At 44.0% G+C, this 20,566-nt stretch overlaps 1 protein-coding gene across 2 annotated transcripts in view; it reads right to left on the bottom strand.

The window, feature by feature from the left end:
• The window catches only part of DIP2B (disco interacting protein 2 homolog B), a 130,929-nt gene that overhangs the window by 42,790 nt on the left and 67,573 nt on the right, over positions 1–20,566 (bottom strand). For both annotated transcript variants that reach the window (XM_039513858.1, XM_039513859.1), the window contains exons 3-8: positions 18,894–19,022; positions 15,436–15,561; positions 8,859–9,071; positions 5,335–5,484; positions 3,548–3,667; positions 2,619–2,816 (exon numbers count right to left, since the gene is read on the bottom strand). In XM_039513858.1, the coding sequence (XP_039369792.1) occupies positions 2,619–2,816; positions 3,548–3,667; positions 5,335–5,484; positions 8,859–9,071; positions 15,436–15,561; positions 18,894–19,022 (936 nt within the window). The remainder of the gene's footprint in view (positions 1–2,618; positions 2,817–3,547; positions 3,668–5,334; positions 5,485–8,858; positions 9,072–15,435; positions 15,562–18,893; positions 19,023–20,566) is intronic.

The following is a 20,566-nucleotide window of genomic DNA, read 5'->3' as shown; positions in this document are numbered from 1 at the left end:
TAGGGCTGTTCTGGAAATCAATTGGCACTCGCTCAGAATTGATTTAAAGCCCGTTGTCCTGTCCTCTGGAATATAAGAGGCGAATTCAAAAGTTTACTGTAGTTATCAAAGTCAATCCTGGCAAGGAGTGCAAGGCAGTTTGCGATCCAGCATTGCAGAGTGGAGGATGTGTAAACCTTGCGACACAAGATGTCAAGGCGTTTAAGGTCCATGTCTTGCGGGGTGGACTGATATTGTGGCTGTTTCGTTCTTTGTGCGACTGCATCGATAATGAAAGAGTTCAGTTGTGAGAAAATAGGAAGTCAGCGTCCTTAGCAGGAACATAGTATCTATGTTCGGCTTTTCTGCAGGTTGGTAAGAAAGAAGCTGGAGTTTGCAGAGAGCGTCAGCTGGTTCCAAGAGTGCCTCATTTATAGGGAGCGAAGTAGGGAAACTGAGGCTGGTGGCTGCGGACCTTAGCCTAAGGTGGAAAAAGGCTCCGGTGGGGGAGGAGAGGGAGGTGCGGAGAACTCTGCTTGCCATTGTAGATCAGGTTCGCTCAGTGAAGGTAGCCAGTTCAGGTGGTGGGACTGCGTGTGAGCGGTGCAGTGGGTCGGTTGGAGGTGCCCTGCAGGGGTTCTGCTGCTGGTGCAGGGGTTCTGCTGCTGGTGCAGGGGCGGAAGGCAGGCTCGGTGCCGACGTTCTTCCTGGCACCGGGGCAGAGCACGAAGTCGGAACCGTGGCTTTTTTTTTCCCCCCCTTTCTTCTTCCGCCCTGAGGCTTGCGGTGCCGACGGCTTTGTCGGCACCGGGGCAGAGCAGATAGCCGGCTCCGCGGCTATTTTTAGCGCTAAGGCTTGTGCTGCCGACGTCCTTGTCGGCACCGGGGCAGAGCGCGGAGCCAGCTCCGCGGCTGTTTTTAGCCCTCAGGCTTGCGGTGCCGACGTCCTTGTCGGCACCGGGGAAGAGCGCGCAGCTGGCTCCGCGGTTGTTTTTAGCCCTGAGGCTTGCGGTGCCAATGTCCTTGTTGGCACCGGGGCAGAGCACGCAGCCGGCTTTGCGGCTATTTTTAGCCCTGAGGCTTGCGGTGCCGCGGAATCCTTCTGTGTTCGGGAGGCTGAATTTCCGCCTCTACGGTCTGTGGGAGCCGTTGTTGAGGCGTGATCCGGGGCTGAGGCGCCTAGCTTTGGCGCTGTCAGCACAGAGGGTAGGGATCTCGCAGGAGACCCCTTACCCTTGTTAGAGTCTCTCCTATGAGACTGCTCTGCTTCTTGCCTCTGCTCCAGGGAGGGTGAAGCAACGCTCCCCACCGGTTCCGATCTGGCTGGGGAGGATGTGGGAGTGGGTTTAACTTTCCCCATCTCCAAAAGCGGCTGCGGGGATTTCTCCATGAGAAGCATTTTAAGCTGCAGGTCTCTGTCGTGCCGAGCCCTCGACTCGAGGCTCATACAGTGGAGGCACTTTGCAGGGATGTAGGCTTCCGCGAGGCACTTCACACAATGTGAGTGCCCATCCAACCTTGGTATGGAGTCGTGCCAGAAAACACACCTCTTGAATCCTGAAGCCCCTGGCATTGTACATTAGAAATGGCAGGGGAGAGCGTCTCAGTGAGAGAAGTCTGAAGTGATTTTTTTTTTTTGTAACTAAGTAACTAACTATGTAACTATATTAAAGGAAGGGAAACAACTGGGAAGTAATTAATAATTATTTCTATGTTCTTTGTTACTGTTTCCTATAGATACCAGGGAAGAGAAGGCAGCACTGCTCCGAGTCCCGTCTTCAGCCGAGGACGGTTGAGAAGGAACTGAGGAGGGTGTGGGGCGCACGCACTCAGGAAGATTCCAACTAGATGGGAGATACCATCTGGGTGCGTGCACGCGCCCCAACCAGGCACTGCTACCGAAAATCTCCGATCGACAGCGCCGGGACGCACCGTCACCTAGAGCGGAGCACCCGCAGGGACAGCACTCGAAGAAGAAGCAGCCGTTTTGCTATTGCCTGGCTATGCTGCTCATCACAAAGAGAAACTGGGTAAATCCAAGAGTGACATGAAGGCGACACTGTCTCCTATTTTTATACAGACTCTCAAATCATATTCTTAATTAAGTGGCAACAAAGAGAAAAGGTGGATGTTTAATCTACAAGTATTTCTAGAGCCAATGAAAACTTCATCAGTATCCCATGTCCTTCTGCCACTCCTATGCTTCTCACAGCTCCCATCTGCGTAAGCTCCAGCGCTTGGCTTGGCTCCTCCTCTCACGCTCATTCCAAGTACACGGGGGTCTCCAATCTTGCGTCAAATGCGCTCACATGCCACCTCCACATCCTCCCTTCAAATCCACCGCTTCCAAGAATCCCTCTCCCGGTGTTCACAAGTCCCTCCCCTTATCTATTGTCATATTCTGTGTGCTGTAAAGTGTCCTGTACATTTACGGTGCTGTGTCAGTGTGAAGTCAGTACAAGGAGGAGACCAACCACCAGGGACAGGAAAACTCATTACAGTAAGAAGTCTGCAGAATCTCACCTCTCACGCTGGAATTTGGGCAAACGCTTTTCCAGTCTGGCTGCCAATTGTCAATTCATGCTCTATCACACCCCAGCACTGTAAGAATGATGCAGCAGCAGAAATATACCACTCACCATACGTCAGGGTATAGACGGGTTTTCCAGTAACATCCAGTGCGGTCAGACAGGGACATTTGGCCTGCGTGGTCCCCCAGCGCTGCAGTGCTGCTTCTAAGGCAGGAGGCCAATTACAAACCACTCCCAGTGGCTCCCCCTTAACAGGTGTCATCTGGCGCCCCTCTGGTTTGGGCTGGTTTGGGTCAGGCTGTGGGACTGAAAGAAAATTAAATCCCCCCACACCCAGTTAGTCCCAGCTCACATACTCACAAGCAAGGAAGAGAACTGAAAACAAATACTGTTCCACACAGAACACAAGATAGCCTGTACATTTATAAACCCCAAACAAAACCCTACCAAAAACAAAACACTGCCCTGCACAAACATTCCCCCTGGGGAAAGGATGAGAGAGAGAACAAACGACATGTGACATGTTAGTCATGCTGCTTAATGCACGACTGGAAGGTGCTCAGAAACTGCATTAATGAGGGCAGTAAAAACCTATATGAAATAGAATGGAATTCCACCGTATTGAACCAATAAGCCATAAGCTGCTTTGATGTTACTGAAGCAAAAAACCCCAAAACCCCACTTTTCCTTTGGGAAATTATTACGGTTCAGGTGACCTTAGAAATTAGGCTTTCAACATCCATTTAAACTTTTTGTAAAAAAGTCTAAGCAGTTTGCATTAATCTAGTACAGGTGTAATGGGCTGGACTAACAGCCCTGGAGAGTTACACCATCCATTCATCCACTGGGCAATGGATTAATTTAATGACTACATTCCTACCACTGGAGCTTGGCCACAGACAGTCCACGGGTGCTCATATCACCTTTAAAGAGGCAGTCAATCTCTAAGTCAACTCTGTACAACAGCATAACAAAACACATCATATGTTTGTGCTCACAACAAATGAGCAATAAGAGCATTTCTTGCTGGTTGTTACCTTCCACAATTTCTTCAAAATCGTCCACAAAAAATTCCTTCAGGGGTGGCCTTTTTGGTCGTTTCAGGGTGTTGAGCAGCTGTTGAATTTTTGTGGAGACTCTGCTATTTACAGGGACACCTAGTGGGGAGGGGAAAAATTCAGCTAATCAATGAGCTCGTCATCACTAGCAACATTAATTTCCTACCGCCCTTCACAAGGAATTATTTTCTCCTGACGTTCCCACTTGCCCTGTCAAAAGGCACAATCTTAACAACCAAGGCCAATGAAGACTGACACCCTTGGGCTTGGTTCTATTTTAACCAAGAGGGCAGAAATTGTTAGTAACTTATCCCCTCCCTTTCTGAAGTCTCATTCCCATCTGTCTTTGGTACATTAAATGTGCTGTGAAACGTGGCACGCAATTTAGCATGTCTTCAGAATAACTGCCAGTGCCATTGCATGACTTGATCAGCAGAGGGTGTTGTAAGAATTACAAGCACTGACACCACTTTTACCTCGGAGACTTAGACCAAACAGTTTATGATCAGTATTATCTGCTTCATAGTACCAAAACTATAGTTAAGAATTGTGTTTTCATTAGTCTCCCCTCAGTTTGTGTGGATTCCAATACAATAGCATTTTAAACGCGACAAACCCACATATAAATTCTGGACTTTGTTACCAAAAGGCAAGAAGCTGAATAGAAAGAGAGCAGAGCTTCTTTTAAAAGCTACCCTCACTTACTAGCTGCACCTTCAACATGAAGTTAGATGTTGCAGTGAGATAAAGGCTCCTTTGAAAATCCAACCCAAATAGTTAACAGTTTTCCTAAGCATGACTGATCTTTGTTGGGTTCATTTAAAAATCAATTCCTTCCTCAGAAAGAGTTTTACCCAGACCTTCCTCTCCTTCTCCATATATGTTCATAAGCTTCAGCTCTGTACCTGACGCTTGACATTCACCAACCACAATATCAGTAATTTTAGCACTGGAAGGTGCCAGGTTATTTTTCTGTTGGCACCCCTGGGGACTGAACTATTCTGCCCTGAGAGTACATTCATCAGCAGTGCAAGCTCCCCACATGTCCCCTCACGGCATCTGTCTCACTAGCAATCTGAGGGAGCAGTGAGAAGGGCCCATTCAATTCTTGGCTGCTGTTCAGATTGCCCTTGGTGTTTGTTGTTTTCATTGATTTGTTCATCAGGAATTAGACTGAGGAACCTCCTATAAGAAAATTCCCTTCAGAGGCCATCTGATGGCACTACATGTAAATCACAGGGCAGGAACTGAATCAGCAATCTAGATGAGAAAGCTTCTGAGCTCCCATCCTCTGAGACATTCAGTCTCCCTGAAAGGCCATTATAACCTAGTTTCAGGCATGTCTGGGAAAGTATTAAAATTGCTTCATCCCACCAAACAACCGTTATTCTCTAAAACAGCTGTGGAAGGTAGGCTCTCAAGAACTCTGAGCAAGTGACTTACAAAAAATCTTGTTCCCAAAAGTCTTGGACTTCTGGGACCAACAGAGCTAAATGTGTTGAGATTGGGGTGTGCTGTGAAGTCTATTCAGCTCTCCAGGATTTTTTTTGCTGAATGCAGCACAGGGAGTGTCCACAGTCTGGGGGTATATTACAGCTGACATTGCAGCCACTTAAACTTAAAGGGTGTGTTTGTAGCAAGTCTGAATTGGTTTAGGAACCTACAGCAAGTATAAGCACATTCTGCAAGTTACACATCACTGACACCCCCCAGTTCAGCTTCTCCCATGCCATGCTCTCATTCGTGGGTACTCAAAGGTTCCATACCATCAGCAGTGTCCATGAGACTAGATCGATTGGATCCCTTGTGCGTGCCTTTCACGATTCCTGATGGAGGAATATCAATAGTTGCTGGGCGTGCTGAGGAAGAGGATGAGGAGGTAGTTGCAGTGACATCAGGGGGAACGGAAAAATTCTCTTGAAAAGGGAGAAAACTGATATTCAATTTAATGTGCACTTTCCATTATCCAATGACCAAGTAAAGTGTCAATTGCCCATCAGCTACTGTCCTCAATAACAAAATAATGCTTTAACCCTTCTACCCTGGCTTTTGTGAAAGTGTCTAAGGGTGATTTCTAAACATTATTTTAGCACCCTAAGGTTGCGTGCATCATCCATCTTGCACAATGGAAAATGGAGGCATAGAAAGACTTTCTCCAAGTCACAAAGCAACTCAATGACAGAGCCCAAGCTACTCCTATTCTAACCACTATACCATGCAAACTCTACGACGCTAGGTACTTTTTTTTTTAAGTACTTTTAGATTAAAATTTGCCTTCTGATGGTCAAACTCCTAGAACAGAAAGCTGCTGTGTTATCTCCTGCTAGAATCTGAGCTGACTTCCTCCTGAGTTACAGATTTGTAAACTAAGCAAGAGGGAAAACATTGGTTATAGACGTAATCCTTAGAAGGAGATTGGAAAAGAAACATCATGCTGCGTTGTGGTACCCTTCAGTTTCAACAGTTAAGCAGGGTGGAACCTGGACAGTAGTTGATAATAGACCTGCAAGAAAAACCTAGGCCTCTGTGAAGTGATGCTGGCCTTCCATTTATCAGTACTGAGAGCCTCGAGTTAGCGGGCATTTTGCTGCCAGAGGTCCTGGCTTTCAGATAATATGTCAAATAGAGATCCACTTGCATTACTTCAAAACTCCAAGGTCCTTTGGGCAATAGCAGGAGTGCTAAATAGGGCTCTGCTCCATTTAAGAAAGTACATTTTATCTAGCTAAGGCTCCTCTGTAAGTTTAATTGGATATGGTATTTTTCACTTTATCCTAAGCTGCCACATTGTGTTGCCGTGCATTGTTAAAGTACAGAAGTGGCTGTATTACCGTCATAGTATTTACTGTCCTACACAAATGCCTTGTTAAACCAGGTTTAATATTACTGAAGAAATATAACTCTTATGTAAAGCAACTAGAGAATTACTATCAAAGAATATAGGCATTGAACACAGTGGAAATAAAATTAAGATAATTTTCATAAATACTCCATTACTTTTGTAATTCACACTTCGTCAATACTGACATAAGAAGAGTCATGTAACAACCTTAACACTGGCCTGTAAAACAACTCACACAACTTCTCTAATATTCTGGACAATGAAAGCTATAAGACAGATAAGTTGAAAGTTCGTAAGCATGAACAGGGAGGGTTTAAGATGATGGGAATATGATTCTTTTATACACCGATGTGGTTATTAAGCAAATGTGTGACCTCTAAGGGCACCAGAATATTAATGAAAATTACTTTGGTCATTTCCTGTTTCATTAATACTTACAGTGTCGCATTTCATTGATGGTAATGCTAAAAGTTACGCATTTTGCATTAAGGATTATATTAATTATTTCATCTTCTAACTGAAACAAACAAACAACATTGTTGTTTTTCTTAAAAGAAAAATCAAGAGCCCTGCAGATTTACACTGGATTGACACAGGAGCACAAAGCTTACTACAGCACCAGGCACACAGCAGCAGTTCTCATGCAGCTGGTGCATGACATTTTCTATAGTACTAGCAGATCTGGGGGGCACTGGGATCCCCCACATTTCCTATAGATCTTAGCAGTGCAGAGCAGGGGAACCTGTCACCCACTTCCTAAGGACAGCAGGACAGGAGCTCCACAACTGTGCATCCCCTATGGCATGCAAGGAAGGAGGTGTATAGGAGAGGAGCATCACTTCTGTGCATCTTGGGAGCGATACTGGTGGGGAATGTACCTGCTCTATGGCTCTCTTAAGCTCAGTGGGAACAAGCACCTTGGTTCTGTACCGCTGTGTGCAATGGTAACCAGGCAGGAACTTTTTTACTCCTCTCTATAGCTCAGTGGTTTGAGTGATGGCCTGCTAAACCCAGGGTTGTGAGTTCAATCCTTGCGGAGGCCATTTAGGGATCTGGGGCAAAAATCTGTCAGGAGATTGGTCCTGCTTTGAGCAGGGGGTTGGACTAGATGATCGCCTGAGGTTCCTTCCAATCCTGATATTCTATGATTCTATATAAAACTGTTTATGCAAGAGTTCTAATGCATACAATTTTAGATGTTGACATCTGATGAACATATCCATTTCATGTTGCCAATGCAAATAGTTATGATGAAAAGATTGCTTTTATTTATTTTAAACTAACTCGTGCACAAGATTTTGTTGGGCATCATTTGAAAACAAGTGCTATGAAAATTAGGTATTAATTTGATAGTAACTACACAGGTGCTGAACAGCAAGCAGCTCTCATTCATTATCAGAAAGCTGATTCCACAACTGTAATTTTTTTTTGCATTCCCCAGTTTTTAAAGTGCCGCTGTGCTTCAATAAAGCATTAATTATACTGACTACATTTTATGTGCAGTTTTCCATTTCAGAAAAACACTTGCATCCCAGTAAAGAGAAACAAAAACATCAGCAATATAAATGTCAAAGGAACAGAGTAAAGTGAAGCTGGTAAAATCACCAACTCTTCTATGCATTGCTTGCTCCAAACCAATTAAGCCAAAGCACAGAGCACACAGATACAGCTATTCCCCTGGGTTGCAGTAATAACCTTAAGAGCATATAAAAGGGAAAGATGAGCAATGGAGCAAAACAAACCCTGAAATTTCATTCAGCAGCATCAGCAGCAGGGAGCACCTCAGAGCATCAAAAAACTGAGCCTGGGGTATCCAGATCTGTAATTCCCCCTGCCTTCTCAGCAACATCGACAGCTAGCTTGGAAAATAGTCAAGGCTTCAAATCTGTGTCAGATCTTTAATTTGTGATGTTGCAGTTCCCTCATGAATAGCTGTGTGCATTGGGGTTTTATTTTTTAAACAATAAATACTAAGATAACATTATTAGGGTCTAATACTGCAAGTACAATTTTTAAAAAGCAAAGTATTCCAACACCCTGACTTGTTTTAGGAAAAGATACAGCTGTGACATGCCATAGAACATAAAGGCCAAAGTCACTCCCTACATTTGGCAGCATTGTTTATGCAAGCAGCTTCAGGTAGTCGCAAGCATTAGCAACACCTATGTGCAGAAAGAAAGCTCTGCAGCTGAGCATGTCAACATTGTAAGTGCATCCCTGGGATCTTTTCTACACCAGCAGGCTCCTGTTTCCCTCTGACCAACTGCACTTTTCCAAACTCTTGGGCCGAGCTCATGTTGGTGAGTCTACTGAAGCCCAGTGGGTTCCATGGAGACAGAATGATGTCTTACTCCAAATTTTCCTTAGACTATGGAGGATTCTAACTTTGTGAAAATAGAATCTAAACTTGAAGCAGTTTTAGTTTTGCTGTTCATACCCAGCTCCTACCTATTCGAGTATTGGCAAATACATCAGCTAGTGTCCCACTGGTCCCTTTGCCTTCTCCATGGGATAGTGTAGAAGATGCTGATGAAGATGTGGATGACCCCTGAATAGATCGGTTGATCCAGGACTCAGCATTCTGTAAGCTCTGATGCAATGCAGCAGAAAGAGCAGCCTGGCGCCTTAGCGATCCCTCATCCTCGGATGCAGAAGACGTGTCTGTGTGGAATCAAAACAGAGAATCTAGCCTCTTTGGAAAGCACATTGCACTTAGCATGCTCCTTGGCAATTGACCTACTATTGACGAAGGCTTCACATTCCTAACATGGAGGATGCTCTTTAAAAACTTGGAGTCAACAAGGTTACATAGGCCAAAATGGAGATAAAATTTGTTGAAGCAGCAAACCTCCCCAGTTTGAACCAATTTACTCCTGTAAAGAAAAACTTACAAAGATAATCTAACACTAGTCAGACAGTTATACCTGTCATAGGGAGACCCATTAGTGCATTCCCTCTCCCCCATGATTGTACCATTCAAACTCTCTATTGAGCCGTCTCCTGTGTTGCTCAGCAGCAGTCATTCTGAGACGGACACCTAAGTGTCAGAGGATCAGCCTGTGTCAGTGCCGAGCCTTTGGAAGGAGCAAATTTGTTTGAAGACATGGACAAATGTCTATAATGTAATAACTATTTTGCAGGGATACAGGCAGACAGCAGCAACTTTACGCTCCGCAGCAAATAAAGCTATTCATGTGTGAATGGCATTCTCTCTGTGGTTGTACATATTTGAACAGTACCTCGAAAAAAATCATACAACAGGGGTCTGCATCCTGCATGTGCCAGAAGACCGTATTTCCTCTATTATGATTCCATGAACTAAGAATATAGATATCATGAGAGATCTCGGATTATTTATTTAGTGCCATAAAAGTGCATGGTGCTACATATAAATATAATTTATACTTTGGCTTTAAATATTTTAGTGTTCTGAAATAATCCTGTCCTTTAATAGGCTCTCAAGTCAGGAGTCAGACTTTTATCATAGCCCACCTACTTGCCAAGGCAAGAAACAGCACCCAACCAGAGAAAGGGGCTGCCTGCCGTTAAGAGGCAAATGCTGCAAATCAATAGCAAGTTCTAATGTATTCATACAACACCCAAGACTCACAATGGGCCCATGGTCTTGTACAAAAGTCAGGACAATTAAAATAAAGCAGGAAGCCATGCAGACAAGGGGAGCAGCCAGTCAACCAACGGGATGGGGGAAAAAACCAGGAATGACTAACAAAAGAGAGGTCAAAAATAGCCAAAGTTGGAGTGGGTCTAACAGAAAGAACTGTTGTGAGCTCCACAGATACGGGGAGGGGAGGGGATTCCACAGATTGAATCCCTCAGTCAAAAAGATCCTGCTGCCCTCCCAGTCCAGATGGAATCTCAAGACCACAAGTGATAAACCAGTTCACCTCCCCGGCCTTAAAGAGGTGTAGGGTAAATAGGGCCAGATTATTAAGGGCTTTAGGGTACCTATCTGCAGACCATGAATCCATCTGCTCATTGGCAACACCCACAGGGTGGTTAGTGCCAATTCCCCACTCTTATACCAAGGAGCAAGTGGACAGCTGTTGGCTCTGTATTACATACTGCCCATTTAAAATCAGGAAGTAAACGTCAAATTCAAAGAGACAAGAACAGGGACAAGGTGAGGCAACAAGTATTGTATAGGATACGTAACTGAGATCACTGATGTCAAAGGAAAGGCTCTCTCTCACTGGGCTTTGGATCAGACCCCGAATAGGGAACATGGGTCACGTTTGGGCCCATGCAGTGAGCGCTGGCACACGTGCCGACAGTTACAGAGTGTAACTCTGAACAGATATCGGATATAAGAACAAATCATTGAAAGGTTAAAATTCAGACTAAAACAGAGAATATACACATCAAATGTATAATTAGAGAGATCCAAAGGAGCAGCAAGTCTACGGCCTGCCATATGGCAGGTGCATCTTGCTATCCACAGGAAGTGCTGCAGTTGGAAGTTCACCTGCCAAAGATAATACATTCAGCGTAATAAACCTAAAATATAACTCATTAAACAGTGGAGGCCTTTGGGCCTGCTGAAGAAATACGTTTTCTCAAAAGAAATACATAGTTCAAGATTCTACGTTGAACAGCCTCCCTTGCAGCTGTCAACAGATTCCATGAAGCCATTTTAATTTATCTTAACTTAATATGCATATGTCTGAAATTAAAATAACTTGATTTGAAAAAGGCAGCAAAACTGGCTTTGGGTTATTGGGTTTGTAGCCAATTTGTTTCATTAGTTTTCTTCATGGGATCAATTATGCAATTAGGTATATTGTTTCAATTCAATTACCCCATTTGCCAGGCCTTAAAAAAGAGTTTTTAATGAGTTAAAATTGGTTCTTAGGAGACCAGCCATCAGTGAGGAATTCAGTGTCTTCCTTTGTCCGTGATACTACTAGACACTGCTAAGTAGGTATTTCAACAAGTATAGAGTTTGCACTGAATACAATACAAAGGTCACTATACCACAAAATACATACGATACGCATTAGTATATATTTTACAGTGTAGGGAGTGTTTTGCTGCTTCACCAGCTCCAGACAGAACTTTTCCAGATCAGGAAGAATGTTTTAAATATGCCCTGTGTATGTAAATATGCCTATGCGCCCTGACAGTGCACTAGGTGGGAGCTATAAGCATACTGTAACCCATTTATCAGTGATGTGCAGGGAAGCATTTGGCAGGGCCTGATCTAAAGCAAACAGTGATGGTCCATTAGTACAATCTCATGCACAAATTTTTGAACAGTGCAAAACCCCAACATTTGCCAAATACACAAGTGTTTATACAAGCTTCATGTTAAGTCAATTCGATTCTGGGGAATTCACTATCCTCCAGGAGCTTTAGAAGCAACCTCTGAATGTAAAACTCAAGCAGGAAGCGTTTAGAGCCCAGAATGCTTCGCATCATCATTGCTGGATTTGGTATTTGACATTTGCGCCAGTGTCCGATACACATTTTCCAGCCATGTGATTCAATAGATTTTTTACAGCCAGCACTTACAGCAAAGATTGGTGTTTAACAGAACAGAATTACTGCAAAAACAAAACACTTCCTGTTTGTTTTCACTGTGCAAAAGTCTCACATGATATGAAAATTATGCTTAAATAATTTGAGGCATTGGCAAAGTTAACTTTATATGCCTCTGTAACAAGAGTATGTAACCTGTTCCGCTAAAAAGAACACATCTAAACTCAAAATCAAACACAGCATTGTCCAAAACAAGTGCATGGGAGATACTTTCTTGCAAAAACTCCAAGCAGGTGCTTAGGTGCTGAATGCCATGAGTTCTGTGACAGCCCAGTAACTTCTGTAAACTTAGAGAACATCTGGTTTATCAGTCTCCGTGTTAAGTCTCTTAATGGTGAGCATTTAGAATCTTGTCATTTTCTACACAAGAGATTTGCATCCCTAGTACCGTATGGAAAATGTGTTGTCAGAAATCTAAGTCACTGCTGATGCTATACAAAAAGCTACATGGAAAAATATTCCCTCTTAATATTGTTTGAGACCCTCTACACCAGCTCAGACTGCCTTCCTTCCTGTGCACATCAGCATCGTCTTCAGTTCTTCACTTCTGCAGTTTTTTGATAGGTTCTAGTTGATGTAATGGTTATTAAAATTGGTGGCTTGCTAAATAAGGTCATTGGTCTAGCGTCTATGTAACAGAAGTATTCACCTAAATTTTCATGCTGCTAAACCTTTAAATGAGCAGTATAAGACTGCATTGCCTCCATCTGCTTGTTGGGAGGAGGAACTCTTACACAAGCATCTGAACTAGCAGAGAAGACTGAAGTCTATTAACTTGCCGATGATGAAAGGTGATGGAGCCCTGCAGACTAATTTCTTCTAGCTGGTCATACCACAGGTTCAGCATGGGCAACAGCTGAGAAGCTTCACCCACAAGCTGATGACACCTGTGTCTAAACCCGACTGTAGGGGCAAGAGAGGAGATCCATCCTCCGTCCTTGACACCTCTGCTTTGACTGCAAGGGGCATTAGAGATAGCAGTGGTAGCTTTTGACAATATGGATATCTGCGCCTACCAGAAACTGGACTGAGATCCTACTAATTTCATACAGCCTATCAACAATCTGTCAATTTGTCTGAGTAAGCACACTGCTTCTTCTATTCCTCCCTCTCCAGAGAGAAATGGGAGGGGGACATTGAGCTCCTTAGATTCTCTCTTTCCTTTTCATTCTCTCCACTGGCCTGCAACATGGCGTCTTTCAGAAGAGCTAAACCCCAGAGTAGTTCAGTCAGGGGAGGTCACTGACTGTGCAGAGAAACATCCCCCTTCCTTCCAGAGGCTGTGAACACACTGCTTCTGCTTCACACCCAGCTACCATCAAGGCCTGCGAGTCAGCTCCTGAGCTCTGGCCCACAAATACAGATCCCTGCCATTGAGAACCAAGCATTGCCACCAGACTAGCTGGAGTTAGAGGGTGCTTGATAATTTATCACTCCTTTTTCCCAGGTCATTCGACTCCTTTTGTCCATGCCTGGTGTGGGAGCATAGTATAGCACTCGCTGCATATGCACAGATGCAGCAAAGTTCAATGCAGAGAGGAAAACCCGCTGGATTTTAATCCTTGCTGTGCATACTGCTGTTTTTGTCAATGCGTTGATCCACATGAATGAGTAATATCTATGCACAAAGAACCCCTGCAAAGGGGAAGCTAAGATAATAACCTCATGACATTAGTGAATAATTTCAGGCCATAAAGAGAAACGAGATGGCAGTAATTCAAGTTGTCTGAAAGAATCTGAATATCCACATAATTAGGTCACATATACTGACAAAGAGCTTAGGAGCCTTCGACCAAGCTAAACACTTTAAATTCCCCTGCCGCACAAAGTATAATTTGTGCATTTGTCCAAAAATATAACAAAAAAACCTAAGTACGGTTCGTTAACTGCTCCCAGCTGCCAGGCCCTGGTTAGGTTTTTGAGGGTTTAAAGATTGTGAATTTCACAGGCATAGCAGCAGGAGCGTGGCAGGTTTAATGAAGGGTAATACCTATCCAGAGATTAACAACAGGCAAGCTCCTTCAGATGAGATATCTCAGAAAAGAGCAAGCCACACAGCACTACAAAAAGCAAACTGAGAAAGGGAACATGTACTAAGTGACACCACCTTTGGAAAAAGATGCATCCTCTCCCCAAACCTACTCTCACACCGAGGCTCTGAACACCCACTTTGTAAAGGAGTTGAAATTATATTCGCTACAGGGCACCAAGTGTAAGATTATTTTGGAGTTACAGACTTTTACCCAGGGCCAATGGGCTCACTTTATACAAGAGCCTCTTGAATGTTATATAGGATCCTTCCTTTAAAATCTGATGCTGCAAAGAGGCAGCAGGCTTGTGTTCATTACTTTGGCTTGTCCCACTGACTTCGCAGAGTGAAAATAATGGTCAGTATTAAGGACAGATCCAAAGGGCAGAAGTCAATGAAAGGATTCCCCCAGTTAGATCAGGCCCTCAGCATCCATTCAATTGTAGGCCACCAGTTTTTTATTCTGCGTTCTGTATAGTGATGAACACACCGTTGGAATGTACCAAGTCAACTTTAGATAATGTTTTCACCCCTCAGCCATGAGGCCGAGAAGCTAAACTCGGGATAATTCCTACATGAGGATATAAATTGCAGTCTCAAAGAGGTGGTGGGTTTTTTTTTTTTAATACTAACAGGTTTATTGCACTGGTGTAAATATAAAAACTGGAATGAGCGGAGATTACACAGCAATTTGTGAAACTGTAGCACCCAGAGGTTATGGAATTGTTGCCATCAGCACAAATGGCCTGAGGTTGCGCAACTGTATTTCCAAACCATAACCTTGTGCACAAAGCTACTTGAAAAATGGAAAAAAGTTTATTCATTAATATTTGATGAAAACCTACCAGGACCTGCAACAAATTATGTGAGTAGCTTTATAGCTGAAGCTCAGGATAGCCACTTCACGTGAGCAGGCAGGGAGTGAAGAGGCCCTGAGTATCCTGGGATCACAGAAATCTCAGAGTCCATGCCTCAGAAAGGTGCATCATTGTAAATTACTAAGCTCTGGAAAACTGGTGGCTGCTTTGAGTGCTGCGTGTTAACCTTAGGAACATACAAGCCCACATTGTTTTAACTTCTTATGGCTCAAGAGACTGAAATAGGGATCCGGGAAGCAAAAGAGGAATTCTCAGCCCAAGATGGTGCCTCAGCTTTCACAACTGGAGCTTTAAAAGGCCTCAGAGGATGAATTATTTTCCCCTATGGTAAAGCACAGCCGAGATACCAGCTTTGCAATGGAGGGTTACTCAACTCACATTCCCTGAACATGCAAATCACCAGCCACTTAGCTGTGACATGGGAGCCTTAGAAATTATATACCAGATAAAAGTGCAACAGAGTATTTAACAATCTTTGCATAACTTCAGCCTCCTGGCTTGGAAACTGTTAGGAGATTTATCAACCCCTCTCAGAACCACAACCAGCAAGAGTGTTCCTAACCTGGGGGGGTGCAGGCATCAGCTGGCGATTGTACAAATGTGGAACGTCTTTTCGTTGGCATAGGCAGAGCCATCTTCTGTTCTTTATGCTTTGCCAGTGCTGCTTGAACTGCCTCTGTGTGGATATCTGCAAAACGGAAATTACCATCCTTAGTTATGCAAAACTAAAAACATAGTAGGAAGATTTTTTTATATATTATGTAGTTTAAAAAGGAGTTATTCACATATATTATAGCCACCAAACTGCCCTGCCCTCGCGCTGTCTAGCCAAGACCTCACAGCACCTTCATAAACAATGAATTAAGCTTTTCCATTCCGCCTATGACATTTCAATTTTACTGATGCAGAAAATAAAACAGTGGTTAAGTGATTTGCCAATCCAGAGCAAACAGGTGGAAGAGCCAGGAACTTTGGTTCCAAGTATCCTGCACTAACCATTAGACTCCTTTGAGTCTCTAGCAACTATTTTGTAGCAAATTGCATTTTTGTAACCCTTTTCCCCCCCAAACTCCATCCCAGCCTGCTTGTCTGTCTTCAACAGTTACATCTTGTTTTTCAGACTACGAGCTTTGGTGCAGTGTTGTCTTTTTCTAGATCATCTTTGTACAGCACCTAGCACCGCAGGTTACCAAACTGGTTGGCCACCAAGAAATACCGTATCGTCTTGTTAAATCATAAAAACACACCGGTGCCAATGCTCCATAGAACTCATCAACTTTGAAGTATTTTAAAAGATCGGACACATTTAACCTTTTAAAAAATAAATCCGATGTAGTTTAATATTTTCCACTGTGCTATGTTAGAAAAATCCTACCAAAGGCAGCTGGAAACAAAACTGAGTCATTTCATTTTAAACATTACAATACAATGGATCCTTTAACTGAACAAGCCTGCCCTGCTTTGCGCATTCAGTACCAGCCTGCCCAAAGTTTTAACAAGAACTTCAGAAGAATTACTGCAATCATTCAATGGCAAGGTCAGGGAACCAGCCTATGGATTCAAGGGAACAGTCCACACCCCAATGCCACGAAACCAAACATAAGTTTAGGAATCAAATATTTTACCACAGCACAAGAAGAAGAAATAAAACCTTGTAGAATTTGTTGCCCTCAGAGGAAAATAAAAGGGAAATTAGAGACACGTCAGTCAGAAGAAGCTGTCAGAGCTGCACTTATTTTTTTAAAATAAAGTTAAATGTTTATTTGGATTTAGTTTTCTACAAATCAATCAATCTAAATACAAAACAAAAGCCAGATAAATACTGTTTTCACCCATCCTCTGATGGAGGTCAGAGATTCTTCACTCTTTTTTGGGTATTTTTATGGGAATAATTTCAGAAAAGTAGCAAGGAGACATGAATGGTTCCAAAGTGACCTTGGGACTCTGGTGCCAGCTCTCTTGGCATACATCACTGGATTGGTAATCAGAACTGTATTATGGGAGAGGAAAGCCTGCAGTGGGGGACACAGTCAATTGAATCAGTGGATTTAGCTGTTGGCACCGGCCCGTAAGAAACCTAAATAAATCACAGCACAATACCACACAAGAAAATACTGCTGCTGCTATTTTTTCACTTTTATAGGACCTTCCATCCAAGAAGCTCAAAGCAGTTTACAAAAGTGAATTAAGTTTCACAATCCCCCTGTGAGATAAATATGTTCCCTTCACACAGATGGTGAAGTGAATTAGGCCATGTCTACATGATGGTTGCCACAGAGGCATAACTACAGAGCTGTAGCACAGACACAGACTACAGCAAGGGAAGGGGTTTGTCTCTTGCTGTAGGAACTCTTACCTCCCCTGGTGATGGTAGCCAGGTCTACAGAAGCACTGTTCCATTGACCTAGCTGCGTCTACACTAGGGGTTAGGTGGGTGTAGCTAGGTGCTCACAGGTGTGCATTCTTCCTGACCAACAAGTCCAGCTTCAGACTGAGAGTGGGAACTTACCTCCTGCTTCTACACCCCGCCCCCCCCACCCCACCCCCAATGTCATCTTCCTCCTGAGCAGTGGAGGAAATCAGCAGGGCAGGAGTCAGACTTTTCCAGCCCCCTGGAGGCGCTCGGAACACGTGAGCACAAAGGAGACCAGTTCTTAGCCTCCAGGGCAGATGTGCCTGTGTCTGTGATTCCAGGAGCGTGGAATGCAGCTTGTCTAGGGAGCAGCAGGTAACTAAACGTCACTGATCTGAACTGGGCTTTGGTTGCCCTGCACTGCTGAACGCAAATTTTGTCCTAGGCTGGTAGGTGGCTACAGCTAAATTAATTGCAACCACAGGCACCAGCTTCCTCTGGGCCCGGGGAGTGAGCGTGCCCCCGGCCCAGCCCCTCCCTTCTCCCAAGTCCTCACCCCTGCCCCACCCCAGGCCCTATCCCCATCCCTCCCCTTCTCCCAAATCCCCACCCCTGCCCTCCCAGTTCCACCCCATCCCTTGAGCGTGCCCTGTCCCCGCTCCTCCTCCTTCCTCCCGGAGCCTCCTGCACACCAGAAAACAGCTGATTGCGGTGGGCGGGAGGCACAGGAGGAGAGTGGGGAGCTGGCTGCCAGTGGGTGCTAAGCACCCACTAATTTTTTCCGTGGGTGCTCCAGGGCTGGAGCACCCATGGAGTTGGCACATGTGATCCCAACACTATTTTGCCAAGGATTTCAATGCTGACTCCAAGCACTCAGCCACCCCTCTGAGGGGCTCTGTGGATACATCTACACTGCAATTAAAATCCCGCATCTGGCCTTTGCCAACAGACTCAGGCTTGCAGGGCTGTTTTATTCAAGTATGGGCTTGGGGAGGAGCCTGGGCTCTAGAGCCCTGTGAGGCCAGAGGGTCCCAGAGTTTGGGCTTCAGCCCAAGCCTGAACATCTAGCCTGCAATTAAACAGACCCCTAGCCAAAGCCCCATGAGCCTGAGTCAGCAGGCATGGACCAACCGCTGATGTCTAATTGCAGTGGAGACATACCCTAAGGGAGCTCAGTCCTGGGCCCACTCCTCACTACCGATAAACTGAACTCTGGCATTATCCAATCATTGGTGATCAATCCGCGAACCTGCTGGGGAGCTGGAACCCCTCTAGCCAGAGAAGAGGAACCGGCTACTCTCAAGAGATCCCTTCAGGAGGACGCACTGGACATTTCAGTTAATTTAGTTTTTCTATAGTGTGCCTATCTGCCTCTTGTCACTCACTAAAATGGATTAGCGCCAAGTGAAGTTCTCTTCCGCTAACCAGCTAAACTCAACCCAGGAACCCATGAGGTAAAGAGTCATTTACCCTCCCTGATCAGCATCCTTTGTTCCTTGATTTTCCTTAGGAACCGTAGGCCCCTGAGCACCCCTGATTTCTAGACACACTATAAGCAAGACAGGACTTTCAGCAATCAGACCACTAACTGGCTGAACCACTCAGCTCACGTGACCTGTATTCTCCCACTGACAAAGGTCTCTGATGTGTGATTGTTATATCCTTACCAGACCGATAGCGTTCATCTCTGGCTCCTCCAGATCGAGCTCGGTGATACTTGGATGAGGATGGTGCTGAAGTTGCTGCTGGAGCAGGTGTCTGATTTCTGGGTTCCTTTTGTAATGCTGGATCAACCCCTGGAAAACAAATCCACAATTCTTTCAGAGATTTAAAAAAACAAAAAAAACAAAAACAAAAAAAAAAACCAACCCACAAAGCCACCTGCGTTTGGGCAACATTAAAAATCCATTGTTACCTGCTAAACTATCCACAGGGAACAAACAGGTTCAGCAGTGTGCTGCTGAAATTAAAGATTGCCTGCTGAGCTGTTCAATAAGCATGTTTAAGGTCTTATCTAAACTGGGATTTAGCCACTGGTGCAAACCCCTAGTATAGGCCATGAGTTACACTAGGGTAGCCTGATCTGTAACAGAGCAGGTTAGCCTGGTTTCAGCAGTACTATATCCTTGTGCTTTTTAAAAATTATACATCTCTCCCTTGAGATTTAAACCTGCTTCTTCGGGGAGAAAAAAAACAAAAAAACCACAGTTCTCCACCAAGACAGATATCTAAAGAATGAATTTTGGAAGAGAATTATATACAAGACAGTCTGATCTATTGCAACCATTTTATCATCATAATTTTCATAACACTTAAAGAAAATAGTTTCAATTATTAGTGAAGAAACTAGCTAAATAAAAGTCCTAATTAGAGCATGTTATCTATAATTCATGACATTCTCCAGCATAAGTCCTGCAATTTTACGAGAGAAAAACTTTCCACTGCAACCAAATGTGTCACGAAAGAGCTTTAAACATAGCATTGCACCCTTCCTTTAGGGGAAAAAAACCTCTTTAAAAATAGCTGAACACAGTCTGAGTGAAGAACAAGCGATCGAAATAAGCTATTTTTATTGATAGGCCACATACAGTAAACAGGAAATTGATTCTTTCACAAAGACAGCTTGTCTTGTAGAACTAAAAAAGAGCAAAACCGTTTGAATTAACATGAAGGACTTGAAAATATAGTTCAGTGTTTACAGAATGAAACTGGGGGAGAAATTCTGGTTCCACTGAAGTCTATGGGAGCTTTGCCATTGATTTAGTGAGGCTAGGATTTTACCCAGGGAATCAGGAATCCTGGCTTCTCCTACCATTGACCCACTGTGAAATCACAGGCAAGTCACCTCACCTCTGTGCGTCTCGGTTCCCCCATGTGTACAACGGGGATTATAAAGGATCATATGCAAGTGCAAGACAGTACATTTCAGTAGCAGTTCCTTATTTGACCCCTTTTGCCCAGAACTACAATCGGGTATATAATTTGCATGTCAAGCATATATATTGCTCATGAACGTGCCAACATAATTACTCAAGACTGAACAGTCCATGAATGCAGTGCTGTAATTACCGTTTTCTTCTGTCGTTTTAGCTACTAATTAATAGTCAGAGAGAGTATCAGATCAATGTTGCATGAACAGAGGAGGATTTACAAGAATAGATCAAACTGCTTTAGTAAGTAAACAACATGATTCCAAAATTAGCTGGAAATCCCAAAAGATAACATTTACCGTATTTGTAACATGGTGGTTCAGTCAGTGTCTGCAGAATTTGGATGTGAAAGTTTTGGGAAGTATCAAAGTTAAGGATCGGCAAAAATTTTGGGGTCACTCATCCACAAC

The sequence above is a fragment of the Mauremys reevesii genome, linkage group 25 (genome assembly GCF_016161935.1).
Source record: "Mauremys reevesii isolate NIE-2019 linkage group 25, ASM1616193v1, whole genome shotgun sequence".
In the NCBI taxonomy this organism is placed as follows: Eukaryota; Metazoa; Chordata; order Testudines; family Geoemydidae; genus Mauremys; species Mauremys reevesii.
This window is presented reverse-complemented; position numbering and strand designations above follow the sequence as displayed.